General features: G+C 45.9%; 1 protein-coding gene across 4 annotated transcripts in view; it reads left to right on the forward strand.

Annotated features, from left to right (window-relative positions):
- The first annotated feature begins 502 nt into the window (after nt 1-502).
- Nucleotides 503-15,703, forward strand: part of HDAC8 (histone deacetylase 8) — a 30,388-nt gene continuing 15,187 nt past the window's right edge. For 2 of the 4 annotated variants that reach the window (XR_014538771.1, XR_014538772.1), the window contains exons 1-10: nt 503-634; nt 1,274-1,326; nt 2,261-2,391; nt 4,255-4,396; nt 6,698-6,810; nt 9,491-9,568; nt 11,334-11,442; nt 12,479-12,651; nt 14,423-14,521; nt 15,449-15,554. Coding sequence is in view for 2 of the 4 variants with exons in the window: in XM_083573045.1 (XP_083429171.1) it covers nt 533-634; nt 1,274-1,326; nt 2,261-2,391; nt 4,255-4,396; nt 6,698-6,810; nt 9,491-9,568; nt 11,334-11,442; nt 12,479-12,651; nt 14,427-14,521; nt 15,449-15,554 (1,102 nt within the window). In the remaining 2 variants the exon portion in view is untranslated. The remainder of the gene's footprint in view (nt 635-1,273; nt 1,327-2,260; nt 2,392-4,254; nt 4,397-6,697; nt 6,811-9,490; nt 9,569-11,333; nt 11,443-12,478; nt 12,652-14,422; nt 14,522-15,448; nt 15,555-15,703) is intronic. The other 2 variants (XM_083573045.1, XM_083573044.1) reach the window with 1 other exon arrangement.

Consider the following 15,703-nt stretch of genomic DNA (forward strand, 5'->3'; position numbering starts at 1 on the left):
TATTGATTTTATTATTTTTAATTTTATTTCTCCAGAAAGAGCGGGGAGAGCATCGCTTCGCTTGCAGATTTTATTTTATTTTATTTTTATTATTTTGCTTTATTTAATTATTTCTCCAGAAAGAGCGGGGAGAGCATCGCTTCGCTTGCAATATTGATTTTATTATTTTTAATTTTATTTCTCCAGAAAGAGCGGGGAGAGCATCGCTTCGCTTGCAGATTTTATTTTATTTTATTTTTATTATTTTGCTTTATTTAATTATTTCTCCAGAAAGAGCGGGGAGGGCATCACTTCGCTTGCAGATTTTATTTTATTTTATTATTTTACTTTATTTAATTCTTGCTCCAGAAAGGGCGGGTGGGAAGCCCCGCCTCTCTTGCAGTAGCCCCGCCCTCCCCTCGCCCCGCTCGCTAGCTTCCTTTCTCCCCACGGGAACTACCACTCCCGTCATGCCGCGCGGCGTCAGGAAGCCCGTCCCGGAAGTGCGCCCGGGCTGCAACTGGCGCCCGGAAGCGCGGTTCCCGTGGCGCCCATGGCCGAGCAGGCGGCCCCTCCGCCTCCGCCGCCGCCGGTCTACGTGCACAGCGCCGAGTACCTGGCGCGATGCGACGCCCTCTGCAAAGTCCCCGAGCGGGTGCGGGGCCGGGGGGGGGGCGGGCGAGGGGGGAGGAGGCGCACTGGCCAAGGCGCTAGTCCTCAGCGGGATCCTTTGGGCTAGAAGGGAGGGGGGCTGGGAGGGGGACATGGGGGGGGAGGGGGTAGACAACCCCCCCCCCAGCCGCTAATCCTCAGCGGGATCCTTTGGGCCAGCAAAGGGGGGCAGAGGGCAGTCCCTGGGGGGGGCTGTAAGGGGGGTATATGGAGGGGGAGGGGGGAGACACCCCACCCACCTACCCAAGGCGCTAGTCCTCAGCGGGATCCTTTGGGCCAGGAAGGGAGGGGGCAGTCCCTGAGGGAGGGGCTGGAAAGGGGGGGATATGCATGGGGGGGGACACAACCCACCTACCCAAGGCACTAGTCCTCAGCGGGTTGGACTAGATGACCCCTGGGGGTGGATCCCTCCCCACTCTACAATTCTATGGCCTCTCCTTCCTTGGAGGGTTTTAAGCAGAAGTTCATTGGCTGCCCGCAGGGGGTGCTATGGTTGAGATTCCTGCTTTGCAAGGGGTTGGGCTAGATGACCACAGGGTGTCCCTTCCAGGGCTGCAGGTCTCTGATTCCGTGAGGATGGTCTGGTTTGGCTTACTTACTCCCTCCCTCCCTTTCCCCGCAGGCCAGCATGGTGCATTCCTTGATCAAATCCTACTCGCTGCTTGATCACATGAGGTAGGTGCAAGCGGCACAGCTTGCCATGGGGCAGGTGGGGGTCTTTTGGGCAAGGGGGGGGTCTCTGCCAGGGGCTCCTGCAGCTTCCACCTGTTCTGGAAAAAGGCATTTTATTCCAGATTGTTTTGTTTGATGCTTTAAGGCCGGTTGCAAACCGCTCGGATTTTTTCCTTAAAAATACAAAGCGGCATAGAAATGAAATTGATGATAAAAATATTTCCTTTAGGCCACGTTTCTCAGAGCTCTTGAAGAATACTTGCTAAGCAGCTGAGATCTGTTTGACTGACAACAGGGGGACATTGCCCTGGGGGGAACTTTGCTGTAGTCCAGGAGATACAGAGGGGCAGCCTCAGAGGACTTCTCTTCTGCTCCTAACCCGTCCCATAGCAACACCTGCTCAGTTTGAGGCTTATCCATCCTTCTTCTTGTCCCACGGTTTTCCTCCTGAGAAAACTGCTCTTTGGCGCTCAATTGGAGCAAAAAACCACTCTTCGGTGCTCAATCAGAGCAAAAAAAACACTCTTTGGCAATCAATCAGAGCAAAAAAACACACTCTTTGGCGCTTAATCGGGGCAAAAAAACACTCTTTGGTGCTCAATCGGAGCAAAAAACCGCTCTTTGGTGCTCAATCGGAGCAAAAAACCGCTCTTTGGTGCTCAGTCAGAGCAAAAAAGTGCTCAATCACCAAAAAACGCACTTTGCCGCTCAGTCAGAGCAAAAAACCGCTCTTTGGCGCTCAATCGGAGCAAACAGCAGTTAGGGGTTTTTTTAATGGATTGCCGTTTATTCCAATTTAAAGCCAAAGAGCAGGTTTTAATTGCGGAGGAGCAGGGCAAGGGGACCACGGGAAGTTTGGGCGAGCCCTTGGAGCGGTTGAGGTGCTGCCTTCCATATACTGTGTCTGCCCCACCCACCAAGTTCTTCATTTCCGTAGGATTGTCCCACCCAAAGTAGCTTCCATGGAGGAGATGGCCGGCTTCCACACTGATGCCTACCTGCAGCACCTGCAGAAAGTGAGCGAGGAAGGCGACGATGACCATCCGGAATCGGTGGGATTTGGACTAGGTGAGGAGGGGGCTGTTTGGGGGTTTTTCCCTGGAGAACTCCAGGCAAGGTGCCAGGGAAGATCTGCCTCCAGGCTCAGGGTGCTGAGATTTATCTCACAGCCAGGACCGGATTTAGGTTTGATGAGGCCCTAAGCCAGGCACCCCCAACCTGCGGCCCTGCAGATGTTTTGGCCTACAACTCCCATGATCCCTAGCTAACAGGACCAGTGGTCAGGGTTGATGGGAAATGTAGTCCAAAACATCTGGAGGCTGAAGGTTGGGGATGCCTTCTCTTAATCTACTGGAGGTCATGGGGCCCTTTATATGTCCATCTGTCCTTTGTCAACAACAAATGGTCTGTTTTTTGTGTAGAATATATCCTATATGGAAATTTATGGACCTGACAGGTATCTAAATTGAAACTGAAATACTTTATTGTCACTTGTACAACTTGTATACAGTGAGATTACACGAGCACCCCCCACTCAGCTTTTAGTCTTAATTCCCCTCGTTTACTGACGCAGACCCACCAAACCCGAAAGTCAGTTGTCCTGTTGTTATCTTTTCATTCAGCAGCCTAATAGCCCATGGATAGAAGCTGTTCTTTACCCTGTTGGCGCGACTAATCAGGCTTCTATATCTTCTGCCCAAGGGCAGGAGATCAAGAAAGTGCTGGCCAGGGTGTGAATCATCCCTGAGAATTTTCCTCAGTCTCCTGAGGCAACGTTCTTCCGCAATGTCATCCAGTGGATTCACGGGACAGCCCATAATATATTGTGCTGTATTCACCATCCTCTGGAGGCACTTCCTATCAGATGATGTCAAACCAGCGTACCACACCGTGATGCAGTAGGAAAGGACACTTTCTATTGTTGATTGGGAGAAGGAGATCATCAGATGTTGATTGACATTGTTCTTCCGCAAGACTCTGAGGAGATGGAGTTTATAATAATAATAAAGCCATTTGCACATAACAAAATACATATTTTATCAAAGTAATTGTCGAACTGAAATACAATTAAGAAGTACAGTCGTACCTCTGCTTACGTATCCCTCTGGAATAAACGATGTTACTGCAGTCACACAATCAATCAATCAGGAGTGGAACTGGGTTCTACACGGTCACAAAAACGAAAAGAAAAAGAAAGCCACAAGAACGCAAAATAAATAGCAAAAACAGACAGGCCTCAGCATAACACTCAAAATAGAGTAAGTTCCTTTATCACATACACAGCCCAACAGGACAACGACAATAATCCACCAACAGCATACAAATCAATATGGCTAACCTGATCCAAAACACCCACCCACCCCACTCACACACGAAAACAAAGATCACCACAGCCAATCACAAACAAACAATCACACCATAGGCCAACCCCAATCTCTCTCACCACCAAAGGAACACAAGTGAACAACACAAGCACGCTGACACCAAACTCTACATACCTTAAGCATAACAGAAACACCGCTACCCGACCCCACCCCCATCCATCTCCCCTCCCTCCACCCCCTTTCTTTTTCTTCTCTCCCTAATGCCTCATCAAATGAAACAGATTTGTAAAATTGTTACATGGAAGAAAAAAAAAATACGAGGCATTACACTTACACTGTAAAACAAGAAAACCCTTAATAAAATATTAAAAAAAAAAAAATAGAGCAAGTTCGGCTTCTGAAAAAAGTTCGCAAACCGGAACACTTACTTCCGGGTTTGTAGTGTTTCGGTTCAAAGTTGTTTGAGTACCAAGGCGTTTGAGAACCAAGGCTCCACTGTAAAAGGTTAAATGCAATTAAAGTGAAAAATTGTCCAAATAATAAAAATATACACCTGGTGTCTCTTAATTCTTCTATCGTTCCAATCCCTTTCTCCTGCTTCCTCCAGGTTACGACTGCCCGACCTCGGAAGGGATCTTTGACTATGCCGCCGCAGTGGGAGGAGCCACCATCACAGCCGCCCAGTGTTTGGTGAACGGTGACTGCCAGGTTGCCATCAACTGGCCCGGAGGCTGGCATCACGCAAAGAAGTAAGGAAGTTCTGTCTTGTTGCTTCTCCCAGAGCCTGCGCCGTTAAGCCTATTCCACCTTGGCATCCGTCAGGCCTGCGGGGAGAGGAATCAGAGAATCACAGGGCTGTAGAGTTGGAAGGAACCCCAGTGGTCATCTATTCCAACCCGCCTGCAAGGCAGGAATCTCAAGCATCCATGACAGGTGTCCATCCAACCTCTAAATTTGACATAGATTTGGAACCTACTCACCATTAATTCGAAATTTGATTGTCCTGCATTTGTCTGTTTTGGTTGTTTGTCTTTCCATTCGTTTTACTTTCATGCACCTTAAACTTGATGTGAAAACTTAATAATTTTTTATTTATACTTTTCAAATTTATACATTTCATTAGTTTTACAATCCATTTAACATTTCAAAATTTGACTTCCTTCCCCCTCTTTCTATGGCTCCTTAAATTTATTTTTAAATACCTTCTGCATATCCAAATTCATTTAACTTGCTCGTTTGATTTATCGACTGTAAATAGATACACTTATAAAACTGCAGGTTACTACAATAATCCTGCTAATGTAGAAACCTAATAATAATTTTTAAAACTCCACCAGTGTCCGAGGGAGGCTGTTCTGCGGTCGAACGGCTTCTACTGTCAAAAAGTTCTTCCTGATGTTGAGTCAGAATCTCGTTTCTCATAACCTGAAGCCGTTGGTTTGGGTCCTGCCCTCCAGAGCCGGAGAAAAGCAAGCTTGCTCCATCTTCCATGGGGCAGCCCCCTTGAGATACCTGAAGATGTCTATCATATTTCCTCTCAGCTAGCTAAGCAGTTCAGGGTGATGGCCAAGAAGGAGGGCAAGCAGTCCTAGCTGGTTAGAAACATGACTGAGGTCATTTCTGCAGCTGGGAATGTTCCTCTTGCCTACCAGAGGGGGAGACTTGCCATCAAAAATGTTCCGTCTTCTGGTTTGTTACTATATATATTTATAATTTTTATGAGTTTTCCATTTATCAATATCTAATCACATGGTGGTGCTGTGGGTTAAACCACAGAGCCTAGGACTTGCCAATCAGAAGGTCGGCGGTTCGAATCCCCGCGACGGGGTGAGCTCCCGTTGCTCGGTCCCTGCTCCCGCCAACCTAGCAGTTCGAAAGCACGTCAAAGTGCAAGTAGATAAATAGGTACCACTCCGGTGGGAAGGCAAACGGTGTTTCCATGCACTGCTCTGGTTTGCCGGAAGTGGCTGGCCACACGACCCGGAAGCTGTACGCCGGCTCCCTCGGCCAATATAGCAAGATGAGTGCCGCAACCCCAGAGTCAGCCACAACTGGACCTAATGGTCAGGGGTCCCTTTACCTTTACCTTTAATCACATCATTATTATCCACCATTATTACTTTACCTCTCTGGCTCTCTAGAGCCTGTTGACTTCCTTCCCTCCCGTCTTATGGCTTTCAAAATTAACCTTTACATCATAGCATTTTATGCATTTTCCAATTCTAACGATACTCTTTACAAAATGGCTCAAAATTTAAATAAATATAGGAAGATAGAAAACTTCTCCTTACAAGTCATCGGGCAACCCCGCTGGTGATGTTTAATTGCTTGCAATAATCTTTCAAATATTGTATAAAATTACTCCAGTCCTTTTGGAATACTTGATCATGCTGGTTTCGGATTTTTCCTGCCAGCTTCGCCAGTTCTGCAACGTCCATCGTCTTCACCTGCCCCTCTTCTTTCATTGGTACTTCTTGTTGTTTTCATTTTTGAGCTAAAATAATTCATGCCGCAGTTGTCACATGCATAGTCTTTTATCTTCCCTTAGTATCTCTTCACCCACTATACCCAGTAGGTTTTGTAACAAAAGTATTTTTAAACATTTTCCTTAGCTCATTATATACCATTTCCCAGAAAGCCTTTCCCTCTTTGCAAGTCCACCACATGTGGTAGAAGATACCTTCCTTTTCTTTACATTTCCAGCACTCATTGATTCTTGTCTTGTACATTTTAGCCAATTTAGCTGGTGTTAAATACCATCTGTACATCATTTTCACAACATTTTCTTTAAGTGGCTGCCTGTAGTAAAATTGATACCTTCCTTCCACAACCTTTCCCAGGATTCTAACTGGATCTTGTATCCGAAATCTTATATCACTATAAGATTAATGTCACTATAATTTCTTCCTCTCCGTGTGCCTAATTTTCCTCTACAAAATCTGCCCGCTCACTAGCCAGAGTGGCGAAGAGCTCCACGTTCTTGGTTTGAAGCCAGCTTCGTTTGGCAGCTTCTGAACCTTCACATTTCACCTATCATGCTTTGTTTGCAGGGACGAAGCTTCCGGGTTCTGCTACCTGAACGACGCCGTCCTGGGCATCTTGCGGCTCCGGCAGAAATTTGGCCGCGTTCTCTATGTGGACCTAGATCTGCATCACGGGGATGGTAAGGTTCCCCGGGGCTTTGGTTTTTTGTGTTTTTTCTACATGGTGTTTAAAGAATAACTTGCACCTAAATACAGTCATACCTCGGGTTAAAGACGCTTCAGGTTGAGTGTTTTCAGGTTGCGTTCTGCGGTGACCCGGAAGTAATGGAACAGGTTACTTCCAGGTTTTTTCATATTTCATATTTTCATATTTGTATTTCTATTCGTATATTTGTATTTGCCAACCGGGATCAACTCCCACCTGGAAACCAATGTCCCGACTGTGGAAGGACGTGTGGATCCAGAATTGGCCTCCACAGTCACTTATGGACTCATTGTTAAAACTGCGTTTATGGAAGACAGTCTTACTTGGCTACAAGGGATCGCCAAAGAAGGAGAAGAAGAATCAGCGTACGGGGGGAGGTTCAAAAAGTAGCTACATGGTGCTAAGAGAATAGTTTGCACCTAAATATTAGCAAGACAAAGGAGATGGTGTTGGACCTTTGGAGGAAGCTGTGGTGATCACACAGGGTCCCCGGACGTTTGACGGTCTATTGACCCTGTGCCGCCACTGCAGTTGCTTTCTTCGCTGCCCCCACCCCGCTTCTCACGGGGACACACGGAGTCCAGACAGTTGTAAACATAAACAAATAATCAAGTTTATTTTTAAATGCAGGAACAAGCTTATGGTTACAGTTTATTTTTCTCTTGTCAGTTTCCTAATCTTAGTTCCTAACAACCTCAAACTGAATTATTCCCAACTATCTATCTAACTCCCTAACAATTCCTCTTACTCTCTCACAATACAACTTGACCAACCCACTGCCTATTCCATCCTCTTCCTTCTCCAACACCCAAGCCTCAACTCCCAAGTGACACACCTCAGCTGTCTCTTTTACTTCCCCCTTGCATTCTCACTGGCCAATCACATCACACCCATTTTAACCCTTTACCCATCCTAGGAGGCCAACGCCACAGAAGCAAGGGGAACTAGCCCCGTTGTATATCAGGGGGTGTTGTGTGGAGAGAGTCTCTTCCTTTAAATTCCTGTGAGTTTACCTTAGTGAAGACCTCACTTGGAAATTCAATACAACCCAGGTGGTTAGAAAGGCCCAACAGAGACTCCATTTTCTCAGGGTCTTGCGGAAGAACAATGTTAAACGACAATTGATGACCTCCTCCTAGTGGTCCACAGCAGAAAGTGTCCTCTCATATTGTATAACAGTGTGGTACGTTGGCTTGACAGCCACGGACAGAAAGTCTCTACAGAGGGTGGTGAACACAGCGCATGATATCATGGGCTGTCCCTTGAGTCCGCTAGATGACATCGCAAGGGATCGTTGCCTTAGGAGAGCGAGGAAAATTCTCAGGGACAATTCACAACCTGGCCAGCACCTCTTTAATCTTCCACCCTCGGGCAGGAGATATAGAAGTATAATCAGTCGTACCAACAGGCTAAAAAACAGTTTCTATCCATGGGCTGTTAGGCTGCTGAATGGAAAATAATATAGTGCAACTGACTTTCGGGGTTGGTGTGTTGTGCGACAAGCACACAGAGTGCAATGAGATTGAGTGTTTGTGTGGTGGGGCTCAGTTAATTTCATTGTACACAGGTTGTACATTGACAATAGAAGTGGTATTATTATTATTTTAAATAATATATTTTTTATTAAATTTCCATTTTAGCATTCCAATAAAAACCACAATAAAACATTCCAAATTATAATACAATAAAAAAGCCAAATATTCAATGCCGAATTATATATCTTTTGGGTGACTTCCCATGCTCTGAAGTTCGGGGAGTGATGATCTAATATCATATTGCATTTCTTAATTAGTCCAAGCAGAAAAATAAAACATTTCCGATGTTGATCCTTCATTTATTTTTAACAGTTACTGAATTGATTAAGGAAGCGAGTTTGTAGTTCTGTGTGAAATATTTTTACTTTTCTTCTTCTTTATTTTCCTATTGTAATCCAAAGTCCTCAGTGACGCCACTTTCGGTTTCTGTACACAAGGGCAAATCTCGGTGTGTTACATCCAACACATACGGTATATGTTACTGTTTTCTCCCCAGGTTAGGTCGTCTCTCAACTCCATTCCCAGAAATCGAAACACCAAGACCTGTTCCACACACTTCCCCTCAATAATGAGTGGCTGAATATTCAATTTACGTTTCCTAAAGTCCACAATAATCTGTTTTGTTTTCTTTAAGTTAAGGAGTAAGTTGTTTTTCCTGCACCACTCCAACTTCCTTCCTATATGCCGCCTCCCCCTCTTAAACCAACCACCGTTGTATCATCTGTATCATCATCATATTTTAATCAACTGTTTGTTTGGTTTTTTGGTGGGGGGGTTGTTTTGTTTTTAATGTATTTATATTTGATGTTAGCCATCCTGAGCCCGGTCTTGGCCGGGGAGGGTGGAGTATAAATAAAAATTTATTATTATTATAATATCATGGGGCATTTTGTCCAGAGCCTTACTGAAATCAAGATACACTATGTCCCCACAGCATTCCCGTGATCCATCAAGCTTGCAACTCTGTCAAAAAAAGCTATGAGATTGTGTTGTCTTTCAACTTCCTTCCCTGATAAGCCCCCCTTCTGTTATAGGGTCTCTGGCCTCCAGCTCTAGACTCTGCGGCTGATGGGCAAGGAGCCTGTTGCAATTATTTCACTTCTCTCTCTTTCCACCCAGGTGTAGAAGATGCCTTCATCTTCACCTCCAAAGTGATGACGGTGTCTCTGCATAAGTTCTCTCCAGGGTTTTTCCCAGGCAAGTGATTATTATTTATTTCTTTTACTGTACTTGAGTGTTGCTTCCCTTAAAGGTAAAGGGACCCTGACCATTAGGTCCAGTTGCGAACGACTCTGGGGTTGCGGCGCTCATCTCGCTTTATTGGCCGAGGGAGCCGGTGTATAGCTTCCAGGTCATGTGGCCAGCAGGACTAAGCCGCTTCTGGCGAACCAGAGCAGCGCACGGAAACGCCGTTTACCTTCCCGCCGGAGCGGTACCTATTTATCTACTTGCACTTTGTTGTGCTTTCGAACTGCTAGGTGGGCAGGAGCAGGGACCGATCAATGGGAGCTCACCCTGTGGGGGGGATTCGAACCGCTGACCTTCTGATTGGCCAGCCCAAGAGGCTCAGTGGTTTAACCCACTGCGCCACCCGTGTCCCCCTTTACCTTTTTACCTTATTAGTTTTTTATACACCTTGTATATTTATATTTTGTGTATGTAAATACACAAACAGTACCCACTGTTTATTTCCCCTTTTCTCTGTTCATACCATTCTCTGAATCCCGAGAGGCATAAGAACCCGAAAAGAGGCTGCTGGATGAGGCCAAATGGTCAGCATCCTGCTGTCGTAATGGCCAACCGGAGGCCCCTCACCGGAGGGCAGCTCACAGGCAGCACCTGAGGTGTTGCGTTCCAAAAGGAAGGAAGGATTGGACCCTGATTAATAAAATACACATGAGGCTTGACCAGCAAGACTCTGGGGGGGAGTGCCAGGAATAATCTGTCACACCCTGGCCAAGGTCCCTTTTATTAACAAAAGAACTTTTAACACAGTGCTTGTAACAACCAATCAGATGTCCTCCGAGCATTTCAAAAAACCTACCATGTGGGTACAAAGTTGATCAAAGAAATCCTTTTAACTACAAAGAAACTATTTCCTACTTGAGCATGCATACATAGTTCAGAGTAAATAAAATAGGAATCCGTGAGGAATGCTTTTAGCGAACCCCAGAGGCTGTAAACAGGAGAGGAAGGATGGCAAGGAAAGATTGTTGTTGTTGTTTAGTTGTGTCCGACACTTCGTGACCCCCTGGACCAGAGCACGCCAGGCCCTCCTGTCTTCCACTGCCTCCCGCAGTTTGGTCAAACTCATGCTGGTAGCTTCGAGAACACTGTCCCACCATCTCGTCCTCTGTCATCCCCTTCTCCTTGTGCCCTCCATCTTTCCCAGCATCAGGGTCTTTTCCAGGGAGTCTTCTCTTCTCATGAGGTGGCCAAAGTCTTGGAGCCTCAGCTTCAGGATCTGTCCTTCCAGTGAGCACTCAGGGCTGATTTCCTGAAGAATGGATAGGTTTGATCTTCTTGCAGTCCATGGGACTCTCAAGAGTCTCCTCCAGCACCAGAATTCAAAAGGATTATCACCTCTATGTGAAACTCTATTTCCTGGCCCTAAGATTAACAAAACCAAGGAAAGCTACATCAAAGCTAACTACTATCTTTATGTACTGAGGATGCCTGGGGAAGCAACTGTTCTGTGTTTTAGAATGCTTATACGTGCTTGTCAGGCGTAGAGAAATAGGCAGAGATGCAGAGGCTTGTGGAATTTGATCAGAAATTATTGTCAATGGCTCAAGCCCAGTCAGCGCAATGCTTTCATTGCGGACACAATGGCTTGCTCCATATTTTCATAACTCCTCAGAGCAATCCCACCTGATCACTACACTGAGGCACAAAGCATCCTTCACGGTCCTGCTTTCTGGTCCCAAGTCAGTAAAAAAACTCTCTTCTGCCTCTTGCTCAGGAACAGGAGATGTGACGGACGTGGGCCTGGGGAAGGGGCGTTACTACAGCGTCAACGTCCCCATTCAAGACGGCATCCAGGACGACAGATACTTCCAGATCTGCGAGACGTAAGAACCCACCACCCGGTGGCCCTTTGGGAGCAAAGGTTTTTGGTGATTCTCCCACAGTTCCTCCTTTCTGCCCCACCTGGCATAACTCGCACTCGGGGCTCGCTCTGTCTTCCCATCAGATTGTTCTAGCTGAGCTACTGGAATTGGCCCTGCGGCTTTTGAAACATGTCTGGGCTCCACAAGGAAGCAGGGCTGTCTTTAGCAATAATAATAATAATAATAATAATAATTTATTTATACCCCGCCCATCTGGCTGAGTTTCCCTAGTCACTCTGGGCGGTTCCCAATCGAGTGTTAAAAACAATACAGCATTAAATATTAAAAACTTCCCTAAACAGGGCTGGCTTCAGATGTCTTTTAAAGATAAGATAGCTGCTTATTTCCTTCACATCTGGTGGGAAGTCTTCTTCACCGTCGCTACCGCCACTTGGCAGGCTCAACATTGAGCTCTAACCCGTGTCCAGTCAGCTTCAGAATGGTGACTGGGAGCGGCCGCCGAGACCATATAACACCAGTCTTGAAAAACCACACTGGCTCCCAGGACGTTTCCAAGCACAATTCAAAGTGTTGGTGCTGACCTTGAAAGCCCTCAACGACCTCGGTCCAGGATACCTGAAGGAGCCTCCCCACCTCCATCGTTCTGCCCGGACACTGAGGTCCAGCACCGAGGGCCTTCTGGCGGTTCCCTCCCTGTGAGAAGCCAAGTTACAGGGAACCAGGCAGAGGGCCTTCTTGGTGGTGGCGCCTGCCTTGTGGAATGCCCTCCCACCAGATGTCAAAGAGAAAAATAACCACCAAACTTTTAGAAGACATCTGAAGGCAGCCCTGTTTAGGGAAGCTTTTAATGCTTAATAGGTTATTGTATTTTAGTGTTTTGTTGGAAGCTGCCCAGAGTGGCTGGGGAAGCCCAGCCAGATGGGCGGGGTATAAATAATAAATTATTATTATTATTTATATTATTAACCTCTGCTGCCACAGGCTCCCTGCCTGGCTGCTCTCCGTGTAACGGGGGTCTTCGTTCCTCTCCCTGCAGTGTCCTGAAGGAGGTCTACGCAGCGTTCAGCCCTGAGGCCGTCGTCCTGCAGTTGGGGGCGGACACCATCGCTGGTGACCCCATGTGCTCCTTCAACTTGACCCCTGAAGGGGTCGGCCGGTGCCTGAAGTACGTGTTGCAGTGGCAGCGCCCGACCCTCGTCCTGGGAGGAGGTGAGTGGAGGAAGCCGCAGTTTTAACACATGTGAAAAACCTAGAACAAATCCTTATTTCCTGATGGATGTAGCCTTTGGACTGCAGTCATACCTCTGGTTACAGACGTTTCCAGGTTGCGTTTGTTCGGGTTATGGACCTGCCGAAACCCGGAAGTACCGGAACAGGTTACTTCCGGGTTTTGGGAATCGCGCTTTGCACATGCGCAGACGCGCCAAATCTCAACCCGCGTGTGTGCAGACGCGCCGCTGCAGGTTGCGAACGTGCATCCCGCACAGATCACGTTCACAACCCGAGCATCCACTGTATAATGCAACTTCTTTCTTTCCAATTTTTAAATTAATTTTCCAAATTTATTACAAATACAGCACAACACCAAAAACAAAACATATATAAAACAAACAAAAAACAAACATACATCTTCCAATCAGAGATCCAAATTAAATTCCATTGTTAAATGACTTCCTCAAATCCTTCCTAACCGATTTTCATTAAATCTCATTTTGGCAATTTTCCAATATCCACTTTCTAATAAAATTAACTTGTTCAAATTACTAACTTTTGTATAATGCAACTTCAATAGAAAACTATATTTAGATAGACTTTTCCTACAAAAGCATTTTATTTTAAAAATCCATTTTAAAAAAATCAGATTTGAATTTTAAAAAATCAGATTTTTAAAATTTATTTCTTAAAAAAATCATTGATTTTTATCCACCCTGGCCTCAAGCGACAGCAAAGGACCCCGGAGTGCCCCAAGCTATGTACCTGCTCCTTCAGAAGGAGTGTAACCCCATCAAGGGCAGGTGATTTCCCACCCATCCAGTTTAGCCTCTATCTTACCTGCATGGAGCTTCAGTTTCTTGGCTGCCATCTGGTCCATTATCGAGGCAAGACAGCAGTCCAGCTCACCTGTCACCTGCAGATGCAGAGAAGAGGCAGAGCTTCTCGCAACGGGCTCCTTTCCTCCACACCCCTCATGCCTCCTCTTTCTTTTTTTAATAATATTTTTATCAGGTTTCCATTTCATGATAGTTGAATACATCCTTGTTAATCACATTGGTTTTTGCTCATAGGAGCTGGTCGACTTCCCTCTTTCCCGCCTCGTGGTTTTCATAATTCCTTTCTATGTCATAGCATTTGTACCTCTTTCTGTTTACTTTTCGTTCCTTCCAATTATCACGTTTTTCATTAAATATAAAAAGAACCCTTAACATTACAAGTCTTCTTAGCTCAACCCTGCTGATGTTGTTAATTGTTTGCAATTGTCCTTCAAATATTGTACAATTTTTTAAAATTAATAATTTGGCTGTTTTTTATTTTATGTTATTGTTTTTAATTGGGTTATGATTTTATGGATTTGTTAATTGGATGTTCTTATTGGAAAACTAATAAAAATGACTTATAAAGAAAACAAAAACAAATATTGTACAAATTTACCCCAGTCTTTTTGCAATGCTTGATCACACTGGTTTCGGATTTTCCCCATCAGTTTCGCCAGTTCTGCATATTCAGTCATCTTCACCTGCCAGTCTTTTATCATCAATAATTCCTGTTGCTTCCGTTTGGGGGCTAAAAGGGTCCTTGCTGCCATTGTTGCATACATGAACAGTTTTTGGTCTCACTTTGAAATTTCTTCACCTACTACTATACCTAATAGAAATGCTTCTGTTTTTTTTTTTAACAAATGTGCTTTTATACAATTTCTTTAACTCATTCTTTAACTCCTCTTTCTTCCCTTTCCGGTCTTCCTGCTCCTTCGCTCCTGGAGGCAGGAGGCTACCATCTCGCCAACACGGCTCGCTGCTGGGCATATTTGACGGCGGTCATCTTAGGGAAAACATTGCCTTCAGAGATCCCAGATCACAAGGTGAGGCCTTGGCTAGCCATTCCCTTCGCTGCGCAGAAGAACCGACCCGTTCCTCTTGGGCAGAAACCCCTCCCAGCCTTTTGCTAAGAGTCCTTCTAGTAACAATAATAATATTATAATCTTATTATTTATACCCTGCCTATCTGGCTGGGTTGCCCCTGCCACTCTGGGTGGCTTCCAACAGAACATATATAAAAATAGTGAAATGTCAGACATTGAAAACTTCCCAATACAAGGCAGCTTTCAGATGTCTCCTGAATGTAACACAGCTGCTTATTTCCTTGGCATCTGATGGGAGGGCATTCCAGAACGCAGGTGCCACTACCGAGAAGGCCCTCTGCCTGTTTCGCTGTGACTTCGCTTCTCGCATTAGGGGAACTGCCAGAAGGCTCTTGGAAGTGGACCTTAGTAAGAATACAGTGGTAGCTTGGTTCTCAAACTTAATCCGTTCCGGAACACCATTCAAAAACCAAAGCGTTCCAAAACCGAGGCCTGCTTTCCCATAGAAAGTAATGCAAAATGAATTAATCCGTTCCCTCCCTGCAAGAAGTGAGGTTACAGGGAACCAGGCAGAGGGCCTTCTCAGTAGTGGCGCCTGCCCTCTGGAACGCTCTCCCAGCAGATGTCAAGGCAATAAGCAGCTATTTTACATGCAAAAGACAACTGAAGGTGGCCCTGTTTAGGGAAGTTTTTAATGTTTGATGCTGTAATGTTTTAAATACTTGGTTGGAAGCTGCCCAGAGTGGCTGGGAAAACCCAGCCAGATGGGCGGGGCGTAAATAAGTTGTTGTTGTTCTTGTTTTGCTTGTGAAGTCAGAAGCTCGCATGCAACATGGGTTTACCTCCCTGGGTGCGTCTTGCCTCGCTTAGATCTGCCAGGAGCGGCTCCTGTTTCCTTCCTTCACCCTTTCCTTCCTCCTCTGGCAGTACTTCACGGAATACGGCCCTGATTACGTCTTGGAAGTTACACCAAGCTGCAGGCTGGACCGCAACGAGCCGCAGAGAATCCAAGAAATCCTGGGCTGCATTAAAGGTGAGTCCTGCCCTCCTCACCTGGGAGAAGGAGGTTGCAGGTTGCCAATGAGCCTGGCTCCCAGCAAAGGGGCGCCGTCCACTGGCAGAGCACCTCAATTGTGCGCAGAAGGGATCAAGTCCCAGTTGTCACAGTCCAGTTCATGGGTG

Source organism: Podarcis filfolensis (genome assembly GCF_964270895.1).
Source record: "Podarcis filfolensis genome assembly, chromosome: 10".
In the NCBI taxonomy this organism is placed as follows: domain Eukaryota; kingdom Metazoa; phylum Chordata; class Lepidosauria; order Squamata; family Lacertidae; genus Podarcis; species Podarcis filfolensis.